Source organism: Haliotis rubra, unplaced genomic scaffold (genome assembly GCF_003918875.1).
Source record: "Haliotis rubra isolate DU_JTF1 unplaced genomic scaffold, ASM391887v1 Scf45, whole genome shotgun sequence".
NCBI lineage: Eukaryota > Metazoa > Mollusca > Gastropoda > Lepetellida > Haliotidae > Haliotis > Haliotis rubra.
The window spans coordinates 170,998-198,253 of NW_025767135.1; the positions used below are offsets into that span (position 1 = coordinate 170,998).

Consider the following 27,256-nt stretch of genomic DNA (forward strand, 5'->3'; position numbering starts at 1 on the left):
TTCTAAAGAATATTTTTATTACAAACTATCACCATCAAACTGTTAACACATCTATACATTTGGAAATATAACCAGAAGATGCATTGGCATGATTAGACCAGGTAAATGGAAAAAACCTCAAAGAAAACAAACAGATCTCAAATTTGGATTTGGAATTGTCAACTTAAAAGTCTTCATTGAAACTGACAAAAATATTGCGTAAATCATGAATCCCTTCATAAGGCTGTTTCAACAAATATTAAAAAGTCAAGTCCAACATAAATATTTGACATATTTTGTCATAAATAAAATAATTTCAAGTGCCGAGAGTATGGCAGATTATCCATAAAGATTAATGAACACTCACAAACAAAAAATATCAACACTTTCAGGCTCTTTTTGCTCCCGACTGATAGACACCATCTTCCCCAGATACTTAATTCAAGGTCCTTTGTGCGATAAAAGTATATGAAGATCTTGAATATAAAAACTAAACAAAACAAACGCTAGACACAATATTCACAACCTGTAAAATGGCTGTGTCACAAAATCCCAGTCACATTAAAAGGACTACTGAAATGTGTTAAACTTGCTGGAAGGTAGAGACTACAACAGGCTTTGTTCAGGGAGCACTGAGATTTAAATACCAACGATAAATCATCTGACTGACAGGAATGGTAAATGTATCCTTCAAACAGTAGAAAGAGAAAACAGGCTTCTTTATTACCTTCATGAGTAACTTACTTAGAAATTCCGAACCTTTAACTTCTATGTAACATATACGACAGTTCTTGAACCAACACACATAGAGGATGACAAAGTACACTCTACCGTAGGACTCATCTCCAAGGATATGTGCAATTGTGATGCCATGTTCTTTGTTCCTTGGTTCACAAACTGTGTTGTGAATAAGTCCACTTGGACGGCAGAAACGATATATATAAAAAGTTAGGTCATATTTTAGTTCTTTAAAAAAGTAACAATACCACATGTGCTTTACCCATTGGTCTTGACCATTAACTTGGGGAATTTTAAGTAAATACAAATACAAATACGTAAATTTTGCATTCAACAAACAACTCTTTTGACATATGATGTTTTCTCCACTTTCCATTTCTTAAGGTTGTTTAATCCTATTTATAGCAAATGCCTCTTCTCAGCGTCACCAGCTCCATTGTTTCTACAGCAGCTTCAGCACCTCGCTAGCTGCGCTGCAGGTATGGCCTATCGTTGTCTGGCTCGGCCTTGACGGCCTTCACAACACCATTCTCCACAACCATCGCATACCTAGACAGAATCATTGCAAACATTGTGATTATGAAACACAGCTGACAGAAAGGTTATAAAAATACTGGCATTTGTTACTGTTGATAAACTGGAACTGGCAACTTGTAAAGAGTGAGTGAGTATGGTTTTATTCCACTTTTAGCAATATCACAGCAGGGGACACCAGAAAAGGTCTCTCACAGCTTGTACCAATATAAGGAGTAAACCAAGGTTTTCTGTGTGATGAGCGAGCGCTTTACCCATCAGGGTACCCTGCCACTCCAAATTTGAAAAGATGTATCTGTAGTATATAATTGAAAAATTCTCATACATGCACTTTATTTTCTTAATAAAAGTTTCATTTTACAAAAAAATATTTGAATAAAACATTTATGACGAATGAAAATTTACAAAACTGAAAACTGTTATCCATGAAGAGTTTGTTTTAATGTTAGTATTGTAAGAAATTATGTATTAGTAGCCAGGACTATTTTCAAACAGACAAAACACACAAAAGAACAGAGAAAGAAAATGTGAAGAAGCTGTAAGGAAAGCATTCAACAACAGAACCATGCCTACAAGAAAGATTAATCTAGCACAGCTTGGTGTTCTATGGATTGATCCTGAGCAATCCCTTTCCTTATAGATTAATTACTAAAAATTGCCAAACCTGGCTGACTGAATAAAATTCAAATCATATTTATGTTAAAGGTTACATGCAACCAAACAATATCAAACATTTTTGATGATTTGTTTCGGTAAGTCCATACCGAAAGGTATCAGAATCTGCAAAGTTGTGTTTTACGTTGCATGTGACCTTTAATATTAAATAATTGGTGACAATGTCATAGGTAGTTGTGTACCAAACAGTGTCATACATTTGTCAAAATTCCAGTTTTGTCACATTCCACACTTCTTCAAAATACCTTGTGTACTATGTTTGATATGACAGTTATAGCACTCAAAAAGAAAAATAAGGATCGGTCCATTCTTTCATGCACTTTGATTGCATGACAGATTATCTACATGGTCTTTACGTTTTTCTTAAGCAGTCAACTGGAACCGTTGCCAAAGTCAGAAACATTGTCAGTTCATTATCTGGCATCAGTGTTATCTAATACACCACCAATTTAATGCAATACCTTATATCACACCTTCAGAAAGGTCACGGTTACTGAGTTCGGGAGAGCTGTAAACTTTTTAAAATGATTTTCTACTCATGTTACTTTGTTCACTTGTATGACACACCAAACTAAGGAACAGACAACAAAAGAAACCTGGAGAGACAAAATATGACAGACAGTGTAATGCTTGATAACGTAACAGGTATGATAATGTAATGTTTTGCAGTGCATGAATACAGGTAATTATCGTCTGTACATCCTTCTATGTTGTATTGTTACAGGTATGACAATGTAATGCTTGATAACATAACAGGTATGATAATGTAATGTTTTGCAGTGCATGAATACAGGTAATTATCGTCTGTACATCCTTCTATGTTGTATTGTTACAGGTATGACAATGCAATGTGTGATAACATAACAGGTATGATAATGTAATGTTTTGCAGTGCATGAATACAGGTAATTATCGTCTGTACATCCTTCTATGTTGTATTGTTACAGGTATGACAATGTAATGCTTGATAACGTAACAGGTATGATAATGTAATGTTTTGCAGTGCATGAATACAGGTAATTATCGTCTGTACATCCTTCTATGTTGTATTGTTACAGGTATGACAATGCAATGTGTGATAACATAACAGGTATGACAATGTAATGTGTTGCAGTGCATGAATACAGGTAATTATCGTCTGTACATCCTTCTATGTTGTATTGTTACAGGTATGACAGTGTAATGCGTGATAACATAACAGGTATGATAATGTAATGTGTTGCAGTGCATGAATACAGGTAATTATCGTCTGTACATCCTTCTATGTTGTATTGTTACAGGTATGACAATGCAATGTGTGATAACATAACAGGTATGACAATGTAATGTGTTGCAGTGCATGAATACAGGTAATTATCGTCTGTACATCCTTCTATGTTGTATTGTTACAGGTATGACAATGTAATGTGTGATAACATAACAGGTATGATAATGTAATGTGTTGCAGTGCATGAATACAGGTAATTATCGTCTGTACATCCTTCTATGTTGTATTGTTACAGGTATGACAATGTAATGTGTGACAACATAACAGGTATGATAATGTAATGTGTTGCAGTGCATGAATACAGGTAATTATCGTCTGTACATCCTTCTATGTTGTATTGTTACAGGTATGACAGTGTAATGCGTGATAACGTAACAGGTATGATAATGTAATGTGTTGCAGTGCATGAATACAGGTAATTATCGTCTGTACATCCTTCTATGTTGTATTGTTACAGGTATGACAATGTAATGTGTGACAACATAACAGGTATGATAATGTAATGTGTTGCAGTGCATGAATACAGGTAATTATCGTGATACATCCTTCTATGTTGTATTGTTACAGGTATGACAATGTAATGTGTGATAACATAACAGGTATGATAATGTAATGTGTTGCAGTGCATGAATACAGGTAATTATCGTCTGTACATCCTTCTATGTTGTATTGTTACAGGTATGACAGTGTAATGCTTGATAACGTAACAGGTATGATAATGTAATGTGTTGCAGTGCATGAATACAGGTAATTATCGTCTGTACATCCTTCTATGTTGTATTGCTACAGGTATGACAGTGTAATGTGTGATAACGTATGATAATGTAATGTGTGATAATCCTACAGGTATGATAATCGTCTGTACACATCCTTCTGTGTTGTATGTGATAACGTATGATAATGTAATGTGTGATAATCCTACAGGTATGATAATGTAATGTGTTGCAGTAATGTCCTGTTACGGCATCTTACAGTGAAGTGTAGTAATGCATTGTTACAGAGAATTGTTACAGTCTCGTGTCATGGAAAGGACAGAGTCAAAGGCAAGCATCTACAACGGCAGCTACATCTACGAGAGAGACTTCCAGGCAACATGATACACTAACCTCCTGGACCTCACTCCCCCCAAGATTTCTGTCAAGTCAACAGCCATGTCAATTTTCTGAAACACAATCAATCCATTAGTTTCAAATGGTGTCTTAACTAACCTCTTGGATCTAATTCCCCAAGTCTTTCTGTTCGATCCATGTCCATTCCGACTTTCTGAAACAGTCCAGTAAATTTAGATGACCATTTGTCATCTAACACCTGTTTGCCTGCTGTATTCATTATAATGCAACAGCTATTGAAATTTCATAGATTTTTTCATATATGCACACAGAAAATTCCTTCAGAACTGGAATACAACACAGAAAAGATGAAATGATGTAGACACTTTATAAGCTGACGTATTGGACCACAACAAAATGTCAAAAGAACCTGAACAATATCCGTAACGATGACGTCAGAAGTTCAAAATCGAATAGGGGGTCACACGACGAAGTCACAAAGTCAACAACGGGTATGACCACCATGTGCGTAAAGCACAGCAGTGCATTGACGACACATAGAGGCTACCAAATGAGCATTGAAGATCTGGGGAATGGTCTGGGACGTGGTCACTGCCGTCTGGAACCTGTGTCTGAGATGAGTCACCCGAATCCATCTGTCCTGTCTTGGCGTCGTTACGTCGGGGACGCCCAGAACGTGGGTGGTCGGCAACGTCATTAGTGTTTCGATAACGCCTGGTCAATGCAGATATCGTGTTACGATGGCATTTGAAATGTGCTGCCACCTGTTGTCATTCCTGCTCGAACCATTCCAATGGCTTCATAATGTTGAGCAGATGCTAATCTTGGCATGATGTGCATGTGACTTCTCATGGGAATTCGTGAATGTTTGAATGACCAAAGATCAAGCATTCGACAGTGACAGCAATTTCTGAGTTTCACAAGTGTGCAGCTGCACGGGCTGCACGTGCAGTAACACACTACAAGTCAACCATCAATGACGTCACATCGCCTGGCATGTGCATGAGCGTTTGATTGTCTCCAATACTTGCTATGTTCACACCTGTATTTATGTATAAAGACACTTTGTGCCAATATTTATATTTTCTGTGTGCACAGTTTCTTTATGTGGCCAGTATATTTAATTTTAAGAGTGAGTGAGTGAGTTTAGTGTAACGCCGCACTCAGCCATATTCCAGCTATTTGGCAGCGGTCTGTAAATAAATGAGTCTGGACCAGACAATCCAGTGATCAACAGCATGAGCATTGATCAGCACAAATGGGAACCGATGACATGTGTCAACCAAGTCAGTGAGCCAAAACCACCTGATCCCATTAGTAGCCTCTTACGAAATGCTGTTAAGAAGCGTAACAGATAGTCAATTTTATTTTTATCATGACAATAACTATTTTCATTTTTTACATTTTGTTTTAGTTTTAAAAAAAGGTGAGAAATAGAATGTGTCTGCCTGTGCAAGAAATGGGGACATTTTCTTCCTATACTGCAAGGCAGCTAAGGGGTTTATTTTTAGATATTCTCATTTCAGCTGAATGAATAAATGAGTTGGGTTTTATGACAATTTCAGTAATGTTCTAGCAATATTGGGGGATACCATAAATGGGCTTCACATATTTGTTGGGGACTCGAACCTGGGTCTTTGGCATGACAAACAAACACTTTAACCACTGGGCTACCCCCCACCCCGGGGCCAGCAATGCCACCTAAGGCTGAATCCGAGATGCTTGTGTCACAGATGACAAGGAAATGCCCTTACAGTGAGACAGTGGGTGAAGAAGGAAGTATGTAGAGTATAAACGTGGTGTTATCTACTGTGTTTCCTTACTGAGCCATCACCACAACCTGACCCAGTTAGAAGTATACAAACCACCAAATTCCAATTTTTTTTCATCTTTGACTGTGAGGACCTGCGCAAAACTGATTCTCAAGAGTGTAAAGATGACTTTTCATTCAACTATATTTTTCACCTGAAGTTGATACCTTCCTAGTCTCAGAGTGAGTGAGTTTAGTTTTACGCCGCATTCAGCAATATTCCGGAAATATTCTGCGTCTTGAAAGTACCTTCACGGGTACCTAGTCTTAGAGGAGTGTAAATTTCAATGGCTGATAAAACAGTGGACGGTTACCAATGTAGAAATGAAAAAAATACATTTCCTTTCACTTATTCTTTATACAATGCTAAATATAAGGAAACAGTCATTTCCTCTCATCCTCAAAATTTCTTATCCATTATTTGTGGTTGGCAAAAGTGTCCGGTTCTAGAACATGCTATCATGTGATCATACTGTATGATAATACTGAGATATGGGGTTTTATACTAAATAAAAGTGAAGACAAATCATATTTTACTGAAAAATTCAAACTGATATTTCGCTGAAACTGTACAACACTCGCTGTACAACACAGTAAGATCATGGAAGCCAGAAAGAACATACATAATATATAGACCATTTGTCATTTCCTGGCAAAAACCATATTTTCCACATCTCATGACAAAGTTTTCACTTGTGAAATGTTTGACCCATTAAAATATGGGCGTTTTCAGGTCACCCGATGAGTTAAACATTGTATCTGACAAATTAATACAAACATCCACTATATATACTAAACAGCAAAAGAAACGCAAGTTTCGAAAATATGAAATCTCATGATGGTAAGCGTTCATGTTTATGGAACGTTCATGGTAAAGCGACGTAATGATCCCAGATGAGATGATGTCATGCAATTTGACGTCCATACGAACCATTTGCACAAACACACCAACAGTGCAGCAAAACCATAATTTTAGCACGTGCATCAGCGGTTCTGGATGAAAAGCATGCATTTCACTCTTAGGTATCCTTTATAATGGTTTGTGACAAAAAACAGTTCAGTATGCTAGGGGGTGTACACACGCCACACAAACAATGACTAGACTGAGCAGAGGGGAATGGCCATTGGAAAGTTGCACGGTAGTTCTGCAATCGCTGTAGCTAGACAATTGGGCTGTCATCTTACTACCATTACACAACTTGCTCAACGTCATCAGCAAACCGGGGTTGGTGCTGATCGTCCCCTTACCAGAGGGCAACAAGTGACAACTCTTACTCGGTTCATCCTGGTCAACTTGCTCCAATGTCATCAAGCGAACGATTAGGGCGCCGCCTTGGGCTGCTGGAATCCACTGCCAAAGGCCATATGTTGGACAATTATGGCACGTCAACAACGCCAGCAATGTTTGCAGCCATCACACAGCAATGGTGTTGATGGATTATCTGGCTCCGAACAACATTAACGTTTTTCCATGGCCGTTTCTTTCCTCAGATATGGCTCCCATTGAACATTCTGGGACGAAATTGGACGGAGGATTGCTGCAGGTAGACAGCCACTCACACTTGCACGATTGGAATAGAGATCGGTGTTTGAGCGGAACCAATTGCCTCAGGCATCCTTTCAGACGCTAGTGACACTCAGTGGAGGCGCGCAGAACGCTGCACGGCCTGTGTGCAAGCTCAAGGTGGCAATACGCGCTACTAAAGAGACTGTCACTTTTCGCGTTCAGGGGTATCTCCATTTGATGGACTGTGATCAATTTGAACTTATTGCAATTCAATGTCAACAGCAACTTTTAGCTGTTAAATTGACAGTGTTTTCTATAGAATAAATGATTAGACATAATTTTGGTTGTCTTCTATTAAAAAACTTGACATAAAGCCAGACTTGCGTTTCTTTTGCTGTTCAGTATACTTGCCATCCTACCACACATGAAAATTTCACATCTGTAGACACAAGTCCTGACTTACAACGATATTACACAACTACCACACATACCTTTGTGAAGGTAGCAGCTGTGTCTGCCAGCATTCGGACCTGAAACAATATATTTCAATGTATTTATTGCTATGACATCCGCCCATTATGATGCATATTGTATTTTCGCTAGAAACAGAACTATTTGTAAGGATTGGTGAGCAGTCCACATGGACTGTAATTAAAATGTCTGCAAGATGTTTTAAAATTTTGGTGATGGTTAACGAAATAGTCAAACTTTGCTAAAATCTCAAGCAAAATCCCCGCACATTGCTCACTGTGATGCAAAATATGATGTCACAGTCGAATCTTTTGGTCTTTCAAATATGTATGTCCCCAGATACTTTGAAAATCTGAGTGAACAGAAGTTTGTATAATGTAACTTGTAACGGTACACATAACTATTTCAACATGCCTACCAAGACTGTACGAGAAGTAAGTTTTTTTATTCAACATTGATGAAGTTGTCAAACAACAATCAGAGATGGTTATTTCGATTTGAAACCTAGCCCTGTTTGAGTAGTCACTAGTCAGAATCAAGTGCAATCAAAACCCACTGCAGAATTTGCAGTAATATACCTGCATTAAATATTTAATGCATTAATTTGTCCAAGATATTTAAAATAGTTTGGCACCTTTGTGTCTGCTCCCAGTGACTTTCCCCACGCGTCCATGACGAAGGGGTCATTGACAGCGATACACACCACAGCTGTCACTCCCTTCTTTTTCAAATCGGGGATGTTCTTGATGAAGCCAGGGGCATGTGTCTGAAACAATAACATGGTTCATTCTCATTGCTGCCTTTTTTGTAAATATAAGGGCCTCTTTAAAACAAATTTAAGAACCGCTGATACTTACGTATTACACTGCACTATACATGTTTATCACTTCAGTGACATTCACAAGCATGGGATGGTGTTGGTAAACCCAGGAAGCATGCAGTTCTGCACAGAATTAATCTGCCTTAAATGACTTAGCCGCGACCAATGGGGCAGATTAAAAACGATGACAGAAAACCTCACATGCCTTTAGAACATTGATAATTTTCATCATGTATTCTGGTGTATTGGGTTTCGATCGAATAACGGTAAAATATTTTATGATCAAAAAATAAATACAGTATATTAATATCGTTCAGCTGACTTTTAGACAAGATATTTTATTCATAAACTGTTGCATTATTATGCTTGTCATATGTTTTCTATCGGTAACCCGCCATTGCAGTCAAAACAATTTCAAGGTCTCGCCAGACGTGAAGTAACATGTTTTCAATCCTTTCGTTGGCTATATATTTTTAGCGATTTTGTAACAGAAGGGCATGCACGTTGTATCACATATACAGTCAAACAAGTCCTTGTAGCCATAATAAACAATTTCCCCTTCTATATCGTTCCAAAACTGATTTAAATGTAGTTGAAAACAAAACCCCAATGGAAATAGATTTCCCTTTTAATTTATCAACTAGAGTAGCATATGGTGGAGAAAGTCCCAGTCTACATAGATTATTACACGAGCAAGTGTGTCATACGACTTATACAAAACAAATGTGACATTTTGTATTGCTCTCGCTCGAGAGTTTCGTATAAGTCGTACTGCACACTTGCGAGTGTAATAATTTCTTTATTATCCATTTTATTCATGTACATTTGTGCAGTAACACACGGTAAGCAAGTGTGACTGCCCTATTTATTGACGTCACGTTGAATTGTTTAATGACGTCACAGACGACGAAATACAGAAACGATGGTTGCTAGGCAAAAGTGATATGTGCACATATGATATATTATGTTTCACGATATGGATAATACGCAAAATATTGGCATACCCTGTCCAGCAACAGTCTTATCAGAACTATCTAGAGCCTCATGATTACACTGCCTGTAACTGGGCTTTCTTACATTGATAATCTTCTGTAAACAAAATATATTAAAAGGCACTAGTTTTTGTTAAAAAATAAGTTTTGGAATTCATTGCCAATTTAACGTAATCATTTTTGAAATTATGGAGTGCCATAAAGACAAATCTATCAGCGTGGTCACATGACCAATAACATGATCCTGTACAGGTAGGATGTAAACTAAGAAGTCGAAATATTAATGGCATCTTTGGAGTAAAGATTTAGGATTTTTATGCATTTGATTATGAGGTAGATATTGCGTTGATGATCCTAGAGCTAAAATTAATCTACTGTGGGTTTCTATACTGTTGCCTATGCATGGAAACATAACTTGTAGCATACTGATGGAAGATGGCTGGGAACACTATAACCACTGCCCCACATACTGATGGAAGATGGCTGGGAATGCCTTGTCATTTGGGCTGCTTCTCATGGATTTTCTCTCATTCTCGTGCTATAAACGGGAAACGTAATGGCAGATCAAAACATATGACCATAGGATACTCTCATGTTTAATTTATGAAGCAGGCTCCACTTCAACACATGACACATTGATTACACTCAAAGTACAGGCACCAGGCAATACAAATACTGCTGTGAGGAGCTTAGCAACACAAGTGTATTGGATACTGTTTGTACCGACTGTCTCCTATACTGACAGCTTACATCAACACAGGTAAAGCTCCAATGCTGAGTCACTGACAAAATTATTAATTAGAATTTGGTGGTGGGCTGTGTGTGGATGTATTGAAATGTATGCCAGTAAATATATATATCATTCTGACACACCTGGCTTAGAAAGACTAATTATTTTATGACAGGGCTAACACACCTTTCCCTTGACTAGAATGCTCACTGCATTTAGACAGTGAGCTCATGTACAGACTGGGCTTATCTTTTCTTGTTGACCAAAGGCTGAGTAAATTACTTTTGATAAAACATGCCGTTGTTCGTGACGCAGCTAAGTTACAGTGTAATTCTCCAAGTGACTTCTCCCTCTTGAACCCCATGTATGTTTGATGTTGCTTTGCTAAGTGGATTTCCTCCTTAAGACAAGGATACAAAGTAACCAAGGAAGTCTACTTGCCCAAATACTGATAACGTACAACAATATCCACTAATGTTTTACAATTCTACGACTACCACCCTTAGCATACCTTTAAATTAACAAAACTGTTCTGGGATTGCGGTTTGTGCATAAATCTATGTAAGATTTCTATTTTGTCAAATGTTGTTTCAAATTTTACTTTTACTCAGCCTTAAAGGCACAATGTCACACCACACTTGTCTAAAAATGAATAATGCATTTCTGTCAATAATATTAACTATCAGCCCTCATGGAAGCTACCATATATGTTTCCCCCAAAATTACGTATTTAGATTACAATGTTAAATTAAAAAGTTTGAATGACTCTCGCGCCCTCTACTGACTGAACATTATTTCAAGTGAACCCCATAGAGTTATGTCCCTTGGAGCGCTCTTTACGCACAAGTGAATATCGTACGCACAACTTGTGATTGAAACCAGTTCGGCAAACATCGACAACAACGCATGTGCGACCGTTTTCGATGTATGTAGCAATTGTTTACATTCAATATATGGCACATGTTATCCAATTGGAAGCTGTTCCTCTCGAAGTTTCATTTATTGATTCCAGACAAGTCGATAGGGATAATAAGTCTTTTATTGCATCAATAGGAAGCTAAAGTGAGTCTATATGTCCCCAATATATAAAATACAGGCCAAAATATTGTTGAAAATGTGTGACATTGTGCCTTTAAATACCCCTTAGGAGATTATATTCAGACATGTTCAAATCACAATTTAAAAAAAACCAATACCAAACTATTTTATTACATAAAAGAGGTGACATTCGCATGGTTTGACCGATACTTGACATTTCAATACTCCCTGATCTTTCAAATGCTGAACAGTATTTCAATGTCCCCACCTTATTCAACGAGGACAAAACCTTTTTTTAAACACTTGCAATAGGTCCTCTTCCTGTCTGTTATACTATTTGGTTAGCAGTTTTATGTCCTGATTATTTATCAAAGGACATTTTTTCTTTTCGATATCAATTAAAGAGTTACAACTGTATGCAGGGGTGGAAAAAACTTTAAAATTGCTAGCGTACTCCGGTACAGTGGCACATGTAAAATCACTTGCCCTGATAATTTTTCCACTATACCGGCCGTTTTCTTGTTGATTTTTTAAATAAACAACATAATTAACATTGGAATATCAACTGGACACCGGTACAGTGTGATATACAAATTTGCTTGCCCGACAGAAAAAAACACTGGACTCGGGCATCGGGCAATGGGTTATTTCCACCCGTGTATGTCTCCTAACATTTACCACACAAAGAAATAATATTTCATAAACAATCAATTTGTTGATGCTTGCACCATGAGTCCTGGCTACAGCTGTACACCAACAAGTCACAGGAAGTATGTAAGCCCACTGAGCTTGTTTGCCAATCCCTTTTCTTTCTCTTGAATTAAAAAATGTTTAAAACATGTATGTAAAATCACTTTTTCTAATACTACATTGATCTTTCCTGTTTAAAGAGGGGGTATTAGACAGTCCACCAGACAAGGCATCAGTTAACAGAATGTTACAGTCCGTTTGGCTCAAAATTGGACCGATGAATTGCAATCTAACTCGAAAACAACTAAACATAGAATACTCAATGAAACACTGATCATAATCAAAACATCAGACCAACTCTGTGATTTTTTTTGCAGAATTTATGTCCTAAAAATGAAAAAGTTGTTTAACAAACTATCATTAAAATTTTGATAAAGTTCACTATTTGTTACGAGGGAGGACTGCAAAGAGAGGAACAGCCAGGTGTTTCTTTCCTGAGGGCTGATAGTTAATATTATTGACCCACTAAAAAGTCTGAATTATACAGTAGTCCGGTACACAGATTCTATCACATTTCACAATGTCTGAAAACACTTATTAAATTTCAATTTATCATATATTATCAGCAGAATTAAAATTATAAACTATTTTTTTCGCAATGTTATTGTAAACAACGATTCTCAGACACCTGCTTCGCGGCTGGGTCCACAATAACATTGTCAAAGAGCAAAGTAACGATGTTTCTGAGGAATTCATTAAATAAATTGAATAAACTAATGAATAAAATCAACAACGACATTCATAAAAGTTGTCAAACGTACATATAAAATTACTATTTCCATCTTTTGTGCGATCATGTAATGTAAGTCAAGTCACTGACAAGTGACATCTCGCTCTCAGCCGCTCTCAATCTTCACGGCCGACACACGATGTTTAATGCTAAAAATATATACATGAAGCATTTTTGTCACAGGTCATAGCCTAGCACGATAAGTCTAATAAGTTCCATAATTTACGATAGGTAGCGATTTCTTACTTAATATGTTCAGAATAGCATTATTTTACCCAAAACGTTTGTCTAAATCTAAAAGTTTTCGCTTATTTGATATGCATCCATTGCCGTAATATGATTGGCTGCCTTAGGTCACGGTCTGATTTTGACCAATCACGCACCCTTTAAAGCAGACTGTGGCGAAAAAGCATCATTAGAAACCAATATTTATCCAATAAAATCGCTTTACACAACTGATTGATATCACACTGTGTCTGATGGCATCTTATATGCATAGTGACATTGACACTGGAGTTGACATGATCGGCTCAATTATAGTTTACAATTGGCGTTAATGATCAAAGGTAAATAAGCGCTTCACCGCTAGACCACGCTTCCTGGTCTTGGCCAAGTGGACTTCCTGCTAAGTAAATAAGACAAAATACACAAACCAATCAACGGAATGTTTATTCAAAGTTTATTGGCCAAGCGGACTTCCTGCTCAGTCCGAATTATATAGCAATGTTTTTACATGTAACTACCTTATCGGGCCGACACTTTGGTCCGAAAATCCGAAATAATGAGAGTCCGAGATACAGAACTTTTTTATTATGACAACAAAGAAGGATTACATCGGGACCGTGAGTTCAGTCCTGTTTATACAGCGATCCGAGAAAGACAGAGTCCGAGTTTGACAGAGTGCACTGTATTGACAAAAAAGCATTATTCGTTTTTAGAGAAATGTGGTGTGATATAGTGCCTTTACAGAAAAAACAGTCCATTGTTGGTTTTATAATATTTTAAGGTAATAAAAATATGCAAAATGTAAAGAGACTTTTAAAAGACCTGACTTTTAAGCTTTTAAGGCATTTGGAGACTCGTATTTGGCAACATGTCTTAAGCATATGTTAGTAAAACTCCCGAAATTTAAATATAAAAATTTAGGCCTTCACACATTGTGACTTAATATTTTATAACTTTGTATATATGACTTTGTCTGACATTGCTGTTTTGAATCCAATGTTAGAATACCTGTGAATGTAAAAACATAAATATCACAAAAATTGTGTTTTTCTCTAGCTACCAAGTCTGTACTTTCCACAGCATAACCTGTATATTTATCTGTCTCACGGTTCTTTAACCATATTGGTTTATGTTAATCCCAGCCCTTACTATAACGCAAAAGCCCAAAATTCTTTGTTTCAATCAAAATATATGTTTAGAAACTAAAGTTTAGTCTACCTGTATTCCTGCACACAATAAAACAAAACCTCCTACCAGATGGGTCAGCATATTGGGAAATCATCAGTTAATGACAAAGACTGACTGACTGACTGAGTTTGGTTTTACGCCGCTTTTAGCAATATTCCAGCAACATCACGGCGTTGTTATGAACCAGAAATGGGCTTCACACAATGTACCCATGTGGGGATTCGAACCGGGGTCTTCGGCATGGCGAGCCAACACTTTAACCACTAGGCTACCCCACTGCCCCTAATGACAAAGAATATTGATGGTATGCACTGCTATGTGTCTCTGTGTTGCCTCCCTTGGCTCAGCCATAGTTGGTTACTAAGAATCTTGGCACTATGAATTGGCTGAGATTGTTGGCAATAAAAGGTGAATAACCAATATATGGTGCTATTTTTGTCACAAATCAATGAAGGGCAGCTCGAAGATGGAATACAACATAGCTGGTAATGGCATATAATGCAATACCTATCAGATCTTTGAATCGCAATAACTATACTGTAATGATAAAATTCAAAGCGGTACATTGCCTTTTTCTCCCCTCACCAACCCTGACACATAATCTGGTCTATTGTTAATTCCTCATGCAGACAAATTGAGCACACTCTATATCATCATGTTTCCCTACACTGTCATACCAGCAGATAAAAACATGGCTGTCTTACCTCTGAACATGTTGGTGTGAATGCTCCGGGAACAGCGAAGATGACAATCTTGCCTTTACCAAACAAGTCCTTTGTGTTGACCTTGTTGTGAGGGTTACCTTCGAAAAGGTCAACTTCTGGGAGCTTGTCTCCTTCCTGGAATGTACAACAAAATGAGTCCCAGCCAACATGTCAGCCATTGTTTGTCAGCCTGGAGTAACCATGGGTCTATAATGTATATTCTAGTGGTGGTCTGATTAACTGAAATAATCGATGATTGGTCACACTGAAAATACGACCAAGCAATTGATAATGTTTTCTCATAAGACTCCAGGAAATTTATGTTCCCAACATACTAGTCATCCTTTAAAGATGTGAAATTTGCAAAGGCATTTTGAGCAATTTGCACAAAAAAAACAAAACAAAAGAACTACACATTTTTCTTTATTTTTTTGTGCATTAACAACCATAACAGGAAAATTTGAGAAATGATGTTAACCAATTATTTTCGATGATTGATCTGTTGTAATGAACCAATAATCTATTATGAGATTTTTAATTCCCAACACTAGTATATTGTATATACACAGTGCACGAGATGAAGCCATGGATCTATGAGTAGATGCCACTTTTTTCTGCACAAAAATGGCACAAATGTTGATTTCTTATTAATTTGCCGTCACATTCAGCAATATTATGGCACCATGCTATAACATAATAAAGTCGGATATTAAACAATCAATTTATACACCATAAGGACTGACCAAATGAGATCTCATGCAGACATGCATTTACTTAAAATTCTTTTCAAATAAGTGGATGATAGGCAGCCTCATGTTTTCGGTTATCAAAATTTCAGGATAATTGGGATCTTCTGTTCTTACAAGGATAAGTCAAGGAACCATATTCACTGTTAGTTTCAATCATTGTTGAATGTGAATTCTGTATTGGAGGTTCAGATGTAATACCATCTTTAAATATTTATAGACTGTTAAACAAGAGAGAAAGATATCATGTTTTCATACTACTATTTTAGGTTTTTTGCTAACCCTAAAACTAAGGGATGTGGAATAACAGAAATCCATTTTAAAACCACAGTTTGATTATCACGATCATGAAAAAAAAAATCAAATAGTTTTCCCGCTTGACCTAGAAAAGAAACACATGCTCGTTAAACCCTAAACGATTGCTCAAAGCTCAAAACCTAATCACAGTGAATAACAGATGCTTCACAGTGTGGCTTTGTTCACACATAATCCTAACAATCCTGGCGACCCGTGAAGATCCGGGTAGAATAGGTCTTCAGCAACCCATGCTTGCCACAAAAGGCGACTATGCTTGTTGTAAGAAGCGACTAACGGGATTGGGTGGTCCGGCTCGCTGACTTGGTTAACACATGTCATCGGTCCCCAATTGCGCAGATCGATGCTCATGCTGTTGATCACTGGATTGTCTGGTCCATACTCAATTATTTACAGAGACCGCCATATAGCTGGAATATTGCTGAGTCGCGGAGTAAAACTAAACTCACTCACTCACTCACTAACAATCCTGGCATTAGTGTTGGCTATTGCTCACAATATGCAGATTGATAATCAGAGCTCAGTTATCAATCAATAATAGATTGTAATCGTAAACCCCACTACAAATTCATGTAGGCATAAATGGGACACAATCATAACATTGGGTTTTATGGCGCTTTTAGCAATATTCCAGCAATATCATGGCAGCGGACACCAGGATTGGGCTTCACACATTGTACCCATGTGGGGAATCAATCCGTGTCTTTGTCATGATTCACAAAATGAACAAAAGATATGTAAAACAGTTCTCATCCTGCACATCGTCATTACCTGTGCAGTACAATATGAGTCACAAAATATACCCGGATATTCCAAAACAGCACAAGACTGACATAAGTGAAAAAGAGTGATGAATGTTTGCTGAAGGACAACTTCCTTGTAGCTATCCAGCTCGCAATGACATGCGAAGACATATAAACAGTAACATTCTTGTTGGCACATTAGAATAACAAGGATCACCTGAACATATTTGAGAAATTCTTTTTGAGGACTTCCCCTTACCATTCAGCACCATCAGTTGTACAAATAATTCCCAATACCTGGTGACGTACCTTGTGAACATTTCTACACAAAGCCCTGAAGTCAGCCAATCAGTGTCTGTTACACTGTGTGCACAAGCTACTCTCAGTCACGTATTATCTACACAGGCCATGTCATGAAATCAGCAAAGTGAAATGGAGTTTGCTCATTTTCGCAAAACAACTGAGGACTTTTGACAAATTCAAACCAAGACAATATTATAAACTGGAAAATTTCAGATTTTGCTTTTTGATTCCCCAAAATATTCAACAAAATATGGGAGTGAGGTGAGAAATTCGCAGAGATGATTTTTCAGTTTGGGTGTCTCTGAATATGAAGTCTGGTTAAAATGATTGATTGATAGAAAGGTCATTAAAGGAAAGAATTATTGATATGAAAATTGTGTCATCAATAATATCTTACATGAACTACTGTGATAATATAAGTTTTATTAAATGAAAACAGACTTGCACCAAAGATAGAATGCAATATGTCGATCTAGTTTCTGTTACGAATTCAAGCATAAATTGTCACCACTCACATGAGATAAATTGATTTCTGACACTTTCTGTGTTTATGCTAAAGTTAGTTCTCCAATATTTATGGACAATCAATCAATATTTAATTACTAATTATTGCTCACCATGAGCTATGTTGATAGTTAGCCCAACTGCATAAACATGATAGAGGAAGCTACTATGATTTATATGTGAGCCATTAACTGCTACACCATTAACATGATGCAAACCTCCAAAGTATTTAAATTTCAAATGATTGTGAACCTCTCCTGTGATTTTGGTCAGGACATGTACCTGCATGTAAAAGATATTCCATATCAGACCTAAGCGAATCGAGGTGGTTAAAAGGTTAAAGTGTGTGTTTTCATTCTATGAATACAAGTCATTGAACCCAACAGCCCTGGGGTGAATCCTACAATCTTAATTGATATCGTCAGATTTTATGTTTTTGGATGTCATATGTTTTTGAGGCTGCAGGATTCACTCTTGCTACAATGACTGACTGAGTTTGTTTTACGTAGCTTTCAGCAATATTCCAGCAACATCACGGGCAGGGGGACACCAGAAATGGGCTTCACACATTGTGCCCATGAGGGGATTCAATCCGGTCTTCGGCTTGATTTTGAGCCAACGCTTTAACCATTAGGCTACCCCACCCCTCTTGCTACAATGAGGCAAGATGTGTCACACAGACATTATAAATACTCAGATGATGGCTTGTGTTTAGATCAAGATAAAGGTGTCTTTAATAATTGTTGGTGATATGTTTTACATTTTTCATTGGTTAATAGGGATCTCAAAACCAATACCACCAGAATACTAACTTGAAAGGAAGCTACTATGATTAATGGGAGAGTCAATACTGCCATAAACTGCAACATCAGCTTGCTCCAAAGTACATGCTGTTGATCACTGGATTGCCTGGTCCAGATCCGATTATTTACAGACCGCCGCCATATAGCTGGAATATTGCTGAGAGTGGCATAAAACTAAACTCACTCACTCCAAAGTACATGTATTCAAACATCAAGTAGAAATTATTGTGAACACCTCCAGTGATTTTGGTTAGGACATGTTCCTGCTTGTAACAAATATTCCATGTAAGAAGTAAGCAAGGTCAGGTGTTTAAAAGGTTACAGGATGTGTTCTCATTGTATGAATGTCATGTCATTGAAACAAACAGCCCATTCAGCAATATTATGGCACCATGCTATAACATAATAAAGTCGGATATTAAACAATCAATTTATACACCATAAGGACTGACCAAATGAGATCTCATGCAGATATGCATTTACTTAAATTCTTTTCAAATAAGTGGATGATAGGCAGCCTCATGTTTTCGGTTATCAAAATTTCAGGATAATTGGGATCTTCTGTTCTTACAAGGATAAGTCAAGGAACCATATTCACTGTTAGTTTCAATCATTGTTGAATGTGAATTCTGTATTGGAGGTTCAGATGTAATACCATCTTTAAATATTTATAGACTGTTAAACAAGAGAGAAAGATATCATGTTTTCATACTACTATTTTAGGTTTTTGCTAACCCTAAAACTAAGGGATGTGGAATAACAGAAATCCATTTTAAAGAACCACTAAACTTTGTTTTTTGTTACTCTTTTAACCATTACATATGAAAGATTTGTGGTTAGTCTTATGCGGAACACCAAATTTATTCTTTAAAAACTTGTGGTTAATTAATACCGAGTGATTAAAAGTGGCCAAAAAGTCGCCTCGCTTCCTCTCACGCCAACGAAACCACAGACAGGTTACGTAACTCTGTCGCCAGAGCACTGCAGTGACGCCATATGAGGAACGCATTTTCAGTTAGTTGTATAGAAAATGTGTAGCACGCTTCATCATTTTGATGATTTCTCGACATCAACGGAAGACATGCCGAATCGCTGCTTTGTCGCCAATTGCTCCTAGGGTCGGGCGATGGTGTCCCCATGCACAGATTTCCACAGGACCCCGCAGTTAAGTGCTAAATGGGTTATGTTTGTGAGCGGTTAGCGCCAGGGAAGCCTGAAACGATATCTTACTTGTGTTCAGATCGCTTCACTGAAGTTAAAGAATCAAAACTACTTACTAGTTGTAATAAAATATGCATATGATTGATGACCATAAAGATTTTCCATGACACAACTTGTAACATAACGATTTCTTCCTCGAAGCGAGGTTGTGGTCAAGTAACAATAATATTGTAAGTAGTATTATATTGACACCCACCTGGCTGCCAGGAGAGAATTGTTATGTTATATCGCTATGTCATGCAAAATCATATTGGCTATCAATAAAATATATATTTTACTACAGTAGAAAGTAGTTTTGATTTTGTAACTCGGTAAAAACAAACCTAAATACCATTTATCCTCAGACTAGCTGGATGTTCCCGACAGGGCCGCCATTTTAAAAATAAAAAATCTGTTAGAATTAATGAGATTATAGTTTGTTTTCATCAAGTTAGAAAATCAAGACTACTTTCTACCTGAGTTAAATATGTATTGGAATCATAACCAAACGGATTTTGCATGACACAACTTATAACATAACGATTTCTTCCACGGAAGCCAGGTGGGGGTCGGTCACAATACTGGCGCTGATAACTTTCTTGCTACATTCCCATGGTTAATGTCCACTCACCAGTATGTAGATACTAGTCAATGTGCCTTTTATATTTGGTCTTATAATCCTAATTAAATACTTGTATGCATTTTGAAACTAAATAAAAGCAGACGATCTGCTGAATACTTATAGTGAATTTATAACAGAACTGTAATATCTAGACATTATATAGTTTGCCAATGTGAATCATAATTCGCACACACACCCCTAGTGCATGTTGTCTGTCTCATTACACTTCACGGCGAAAACAATGATTCTGTTGATATGCTACTTCACAAATGAATAAAACAAAATGCAAATATTAAAATTAAAACAGATTAAAGTTATAGGAACAATATCAGGCCATTACCTTGTTCGAGGAATGTATCCATCAATATCCACAAAACTGTTCCAAATGATGTGTCTTTTAACAGTTTAATATACCTAAAAAGTGATAAATCTTTTCAGGTATTGGTGTATAGTCTCATTGGTCACCCAAGATAGCACACCTGGCAACTAATTGCATAATGTCCGCCTTTCTTTAAAACAGTAATTTAGTTAGCCAATAATGGGCAATCAATCAATGTATTGCCGGTTAATCCTTTGAAAGAAGGACGCTTGTTTTTACGCAGACACCGATTACGACAGAGTGTATTCAGTATAGATTAGTAAATCTACATACATAAACACTACCTTTTGACAATTCCGCTGTGTAAGATAAAAGTAATTAATCAATCAGCGCATTATCGGTTAATCCTTTGATCGATGTTTATAATGTTGAATATTTACTCCAGACACAAGAAATGCCAAATGGGAACCTTTGTCGGTAATCTAAGTGTGTTACCACTAATTATACCTGTTATAAATTCATTAACTGACCATCAAGTGAATGATGACAAATAACATATGTAGGTATATACCACCTAACACGGGTTACAACAAGGGAGTATTAATTGCTGTATTGCATGTGAAAACTTATGGGCCTATTAATTGTTTTGAGAATACAAACAGATTTTTACATGACATGATTAAATATCGAGGTAAAAAACACAGAAATGGGATCAATTTGAATCAGTCATTATACAAATAGGGCCTAACGACACCAATCGATTTTGACAGAATCGCCTATGAAAACAAGTTGTAACTCGAAACTAGGCAAAGCAGGAGACAAAACTAAATGACAGTAGATTGTGAGAACATATAGCTTTCATTTTCCACAACAATTGTCACGATTTCAGGTTTATACAAGCCTGTAAACAAGATAATTTAACCCCTAAAATGTAGATGAATTCTGCATCGCCCTCAAAGCTATTCCTCATATGACGCCACAGATGCGCTCCGCTCTGATTGGTTGAAATTTCGTTCGCGGGTGAGAATTGTGCACTGTTGTCAAAAAGGTCGATTTAAGTCAATTAAAGGTCGAAATGAGTAGTTTTAATGACGGGGTTTCATTTATAACGATGCCAGTTAGTGATTTATGTATTTTAACCCCCTAGGGTTTATGTGACCTTTAAAACCACAGTTTGATTATCACGATCATGAAAAAAAAAATCAAATAGTTTTCCCGCTTGACCTAGAAAAGAAACACATGCTCGTTAAACCCTAAACGATTGCTCAAAGCTCAAAACCTAATCACAGTGAATAACAGATGCTTCACAGTGTGGCTTTGTTCACACATAATCCTAACAATCCTGGCGACCCGTGAAGATCCGGGTAGAATAGGTCTTCAGCAACCCATGCTTGCCACAAAAGGCGACTATGCTTGTTGTAAGAAGCGACTTTAACGGGATTGGGTGGTCCGGCTCGCTGACTTGGTTAACACATGTCATCGGTCCCCAATTGCGCAGATCGATGCTCATGCTGTTGATCACTGGATTGTCTGGTCCATACTCAATTATTTACAGACCGCCGCCATATAGCTGGAATATTGCTGAGTGCGGAGTAAAACTAAACTCACTCACTCACTCACTAACAATCCTGGCATTAGTGTTGGCTATTGCTCACAATATGCAGATTGATAATCAGAGCTCAGTTATCAATCAATAATAGATTGTAATCGTAAACCCCACTACAAATTCATGTAGGCATAAATGGGACACAATCATAACATTGGGTTTTATGGCGCTTTTAGCAATATTCCAGCAATATCATGGCAGCGGACACCAGGATTGGGCTTCACACATTGTACCCATGTGGGGAATCGAATCCGTGTCTTTGTCATGATTCACAAAATGAACAAAAAGATATGTAAAAACAGTTCTCATCCTGCACATCGTCATTACCTGTGCAGTACAATATGAGTCACAAAATATACCCGGATATTCCAAAACAGCACAAGACTGACATAAGTGAAAAAGAGTGATGAATGTTTGCTGAAGGACAACTTCCTTGTAGCTATCCAGCTCGCAGTCGAATGACATGCACTGAGTTTCGAAGACATATAAACAGTAACATTCTTGTTGGCACATTAGAATAACAAGGATCACCTGAACATATTTGAGAAATTCTTTTTGAGGACTTCCCCTTACCATTCAGCACCATCAGTTGTACAAATAATTCCCAATACCTGGTGACGTACCTTGTGAACATTTCTACACAAAGCCCTGAAGTCAGCCAATCAGTGTCTGTTACACTGTGTGCACAAGCTACTCTCAGTCACGTATTATCTACACAAGCCATGTCATGAAATCAGCAAAGTGAAATGGAGTTTGCTCATTTTCGCAAAACAACTGAGGACTTTTGATAAATTCAAACCAAGACAATATTATAAACTGGAAAATTTCAGATTTTGCTTTCTGATTCCCCAAAATATTCAACAAAATATGGGAGTGAGGTGAGAAATTCACAGAGATGATTTTTCAGTTTGGGTGTCTCTGAATATGAAGTCTGGTTAAAATGATTGATTGATAGAAAGGTCATTAAAGGAAAGAATTATTGATATGAAAATTGTGTCATCAATAATATCTTACATGAACTACTGTGATAATATAAGTTTTATTAAATGAAAACAGACTTGCACCAAAGATAGAATGCAATATGTCGATCTAGTTTCTGTTACGAATTCAAGCATAAATTGTCACCACTCACATGAGATAAATTGATTTCTGACACTTTCTGTGTTTATGCTAAAGTTAGTTCTCCAATATTTATGGACAATCAATCAATATTTAATTACTAATTATTGCTCACCATGAGCTATGTTGATAGTTAGCCCAACTGCATAAACATGATAGAGGAAGCTACTATGATTTATATGTGAGCCATTAACTGCTACACCATTAACATGATGCAAACCTCCAAAGTATTCAAACTTCAAATAATTGTGAACCTCTCCTGTGATTTTGGTCAGGACATGTACCTGCATGTAAAAGATATTCCATATCAGACCTAAGCGAATCGAGGTGGTTAAAAGGTTAAAGTGTGTGTTTTCATTCTATGAATACAAGTCATTGAACCCAACAGCCCTGGGGTGAATCCTACAATCTTAATTGATATCGTCAGATTTTATGTTTTTGGATGTCATATGTTTTTGAGACTGCAGGATTCACTCTTGCTACAATGACTGACTGAGTTTGGTTTTACGCCGCTTTCAGCAATATTCCAGCAACATCACGGCGGGGGACACCAGAAATGGGCTTCACACATTGTGCCCATGAGGGGATTCGAATCCGGGTCTTCGGCGTGACGAGCCAACGCTTTAACCATTAGGCTACCCCACCGCCCCTCTTGCTACAATGAGGCAAGATGTGTCACACAGACATTATAAATACTCAGATGATGGCTTGTGTTTAGATCAAGATAAAGGTGTCTTTAATAATTGTTGGTGATATGTTTTACATTTTTCATTGGTTAATAGGGATCTCAAAACCAATATCACCAGAATACTAACTTGAAAGGAAGCTACTATGATTAATGGGAGAGTCAATACTGCCATAAACTGCAACATCAGCTTGCTCCAAAGTACATGCTGTTGATCACTGGATTGCCTGGTCCAGATCCGATTATTTACAGACCGCCGCCATATAGCTGGAATATTGCTGAGTGTGGCATAAAACTAAACTCACTCACTCCAAAGTACATGTATTCAAACATCAAGTAGAAATTATTGTGAACACCTCCAGTGATTTTGGTTAGGACATGTTCCTGCTTGTAACAAATATTCCATGTAAGAAGTAAGCAAGGTCAGGTGTTTAAAAGGTTACAGGATGTGTTCTCATTGTATGAATGTCATGTCATTGAAACAAACAGCCCTGACTCATGAATTCTTTACAACCGCTGGCAACAAAAAACCTGCTGACTCACATTTCAATTTCAATTGAGCAATTTAATAATCATGCTCAGTTCGTAACGTACTGAAAATGTGTGTACTAAAATTTCCAAACATGAATTTAATATCATCTTTACAATCATTCAAAATTTATTGCAGTATATCATCTTTCTGACGCATATATCGACGTTTGTAAGGTCTCAGATCAATGTCACTGATTTTGTTGCTCGTGGTATTAAATATAATTATCCGTTACAAACTATATAATCCAATTGTAAAACATAAAATCTATTAGCAGGATACATTACAAGTAAGTTATCTTACTTCTGTTAACACAACATTCACTGATTAAGTCTGCAGGGTCAGTTTCACCTGTCATGTATTATACTGATGCGATGCAACGGGCACCTGCTTAAGATCCTAAAACAAAAGGAGAACAGGACCAGTTTACCCCTATTAGCATCTCACAACAACCAAATGCTTGTAATCTACAGAAATGTTAAGAGACATCAAAGCGTCTTTACCTTAATTGGCATGTTTAACGCTGCTGTCGTTGACAAGTACCTGCCCGTTACCGCACGTGGAAGAGTCGAGATAGCGAAATGCCGTAAGCCTTGCATAGCGGTAACGTCCTGTGTCAGCGAAGAGGTCTTTCCTAACAACTAATCAACATGTATACGTCTTTGAATAGTTTGCGCTTATACGAAATATACGTTAATTAGTCGTTCCCTCGGGGTTTGTTGGATCAGGTCTCACATATTAACACCCAAATGTTATTTTTTAAATATTATTAAAATTTAAAACAAAATGAAATAGTACACAATTTATTTTCTGAAACTACGATGTACAATCTCAATATAAACAGTTACTGTCCTCCGTCTACTTTCAAGAAATGCCTGTCAAATAATATGAGTGTTTAGTTTGAACGTTTTACATCATTCAATGATACAATGTATAATCTATGCAAGGGAAGGATAGATAGACAGTTAGTGTTCATTAATGAGGAATATGGAAGTTGTTACAACTAAGATGAGTTAGAAAGGTTAAGTGGTGGAGCATTCCAGTTAATAGTTGCTGACAGTCGGGATATTATAAACAGTAACAATTAAGTGTCATTTCTGCCATAACAGTGTATCAAGTCCTACAATCGGAGAATGTTACAATAGTTATTGATTAGACCATCTGTATGCAGTATACCATTGTGCGATTGAAACTTACGGAATTTGTCTGTTCAGACAGAGATGTAAGAAGTTTTGAAACGTGATTTTAATAAGGAAATTTAAAATGGATATATTTAATTTAATGCAAATACAGACAATCCAGTGATCCACGGCATGAGCATCGACCTACGCAGTTGGGATACGATAACATGTGTCAACCAAGTCAGCGAGCCTGACCACCCAATGCTATTAGTCGCCTCTTACGACAAGCATGGGTTCCTGAAGACCAATTCTAACCCGCATCTTCACGGGTCTCTTAAAAAAATGATAATTTTAATGTTCTGGCGCAACATGTCCCAACGCGATGAAATCATTTTATATAGCTAAGGGTCTCGCAAGTTATGCTTTTCTCGCATTGTCTTAAGCAATGAATCCCTTGTCCCAAACAAAGTGAAAATAAATTATCAATTCATTTATAAGTCTCCAAACAAATGTTCTTTGCACTGAAGTTCCTTGTTCAGATATGAACGACTTTCATCCGTTTACACATTAACCATATAAATGTCATGTAGGTTGACAATTGTGAGTGAGTATGGTTTTACGCCGCCTTTAGCAATAATTAATTAATTCATTTCTAGTTAACAGACAACAATTTGTACAGGTTAATAATGTGAAATCATCAATTGTAAACACATCAACTGGCGCTCCACAAGGTTGCGTTATTTCACCAATTTTGTTCATAGTGTACACCAATAACTGTGTATCCAACACAGGAACATGTTTTACAGTCAAATTCGCGGATGCTGCTGCATTGGTAGGCCTTATTAGGGAATCAGAACTTAGTTACAGAGCTGAAATTTCAAAATTTGTAGAATGGTGTAAATCAAACTCTTTTTTTTTTGAATGTGCAAAAAACCAAAGAAATGATCATAGATTTTAGAAAAGTTAAGTCAACAATAAATGCTGTAAATATTGAAGATAATGAAATCGAAAGAGTAACTGAATACACATATTTGGGTACTGTCTTAGATTCGAAACTCTCCTGGAACGAAGACACTGAGAAAATATATAAAAAAGGACAACAACGCTTGCAGTTTTTTGTGAAAGTTGAAACATTTTAAAATCGACCAAACTATCATGATGTTATTTTACAAAACTCTTATTCAAAGTGTGATAATCTTTAATTTCTTGAGTTGGTTCGGGAACCTGTCTGTCCAGAATAAAAACAAACTCTCAAAAATCGTAAACACTGCGTCTAAAATTATTGGGCTTCCTATCGAAAGTATCGGCAGTTGTTATGAGCAGCAAATTTCCCAAAAGGCAAACAAAATTTTAAGTGATCCTACTCACATACTTTTTTCGGAATATTCATCATTACCTTCTGGAAGCAGGCTGC

General features: G+C 37.0%; 1 protein-coding gene across 1 annotated transcript; it reads right to left on the reverse strand.

Annotated features, from left to right (window-relative positions):
• Positions 1-25,354, reverse strand: LOC124289809 (peroxiredoxin-5, mitochondrial-like). The gene is given in 7 exon segments (XM_046726475.1): positions 1-1,207; positions 1,209-1,266; positions 4,299-4,354; positions 8,071-8,109; positions 8,685-8,816; positions 15,228-15,362; positions 25,225-25,354. Coding segments are annotated over 7 exon segments (564 nt in total). The 5' UTR covers positions 25,321-25,354; the 3' UTR covers positions 1-1,159.
• Between the last annotated feature and the right edge of the window lie 1,902 nt (positions 25,355-27,256).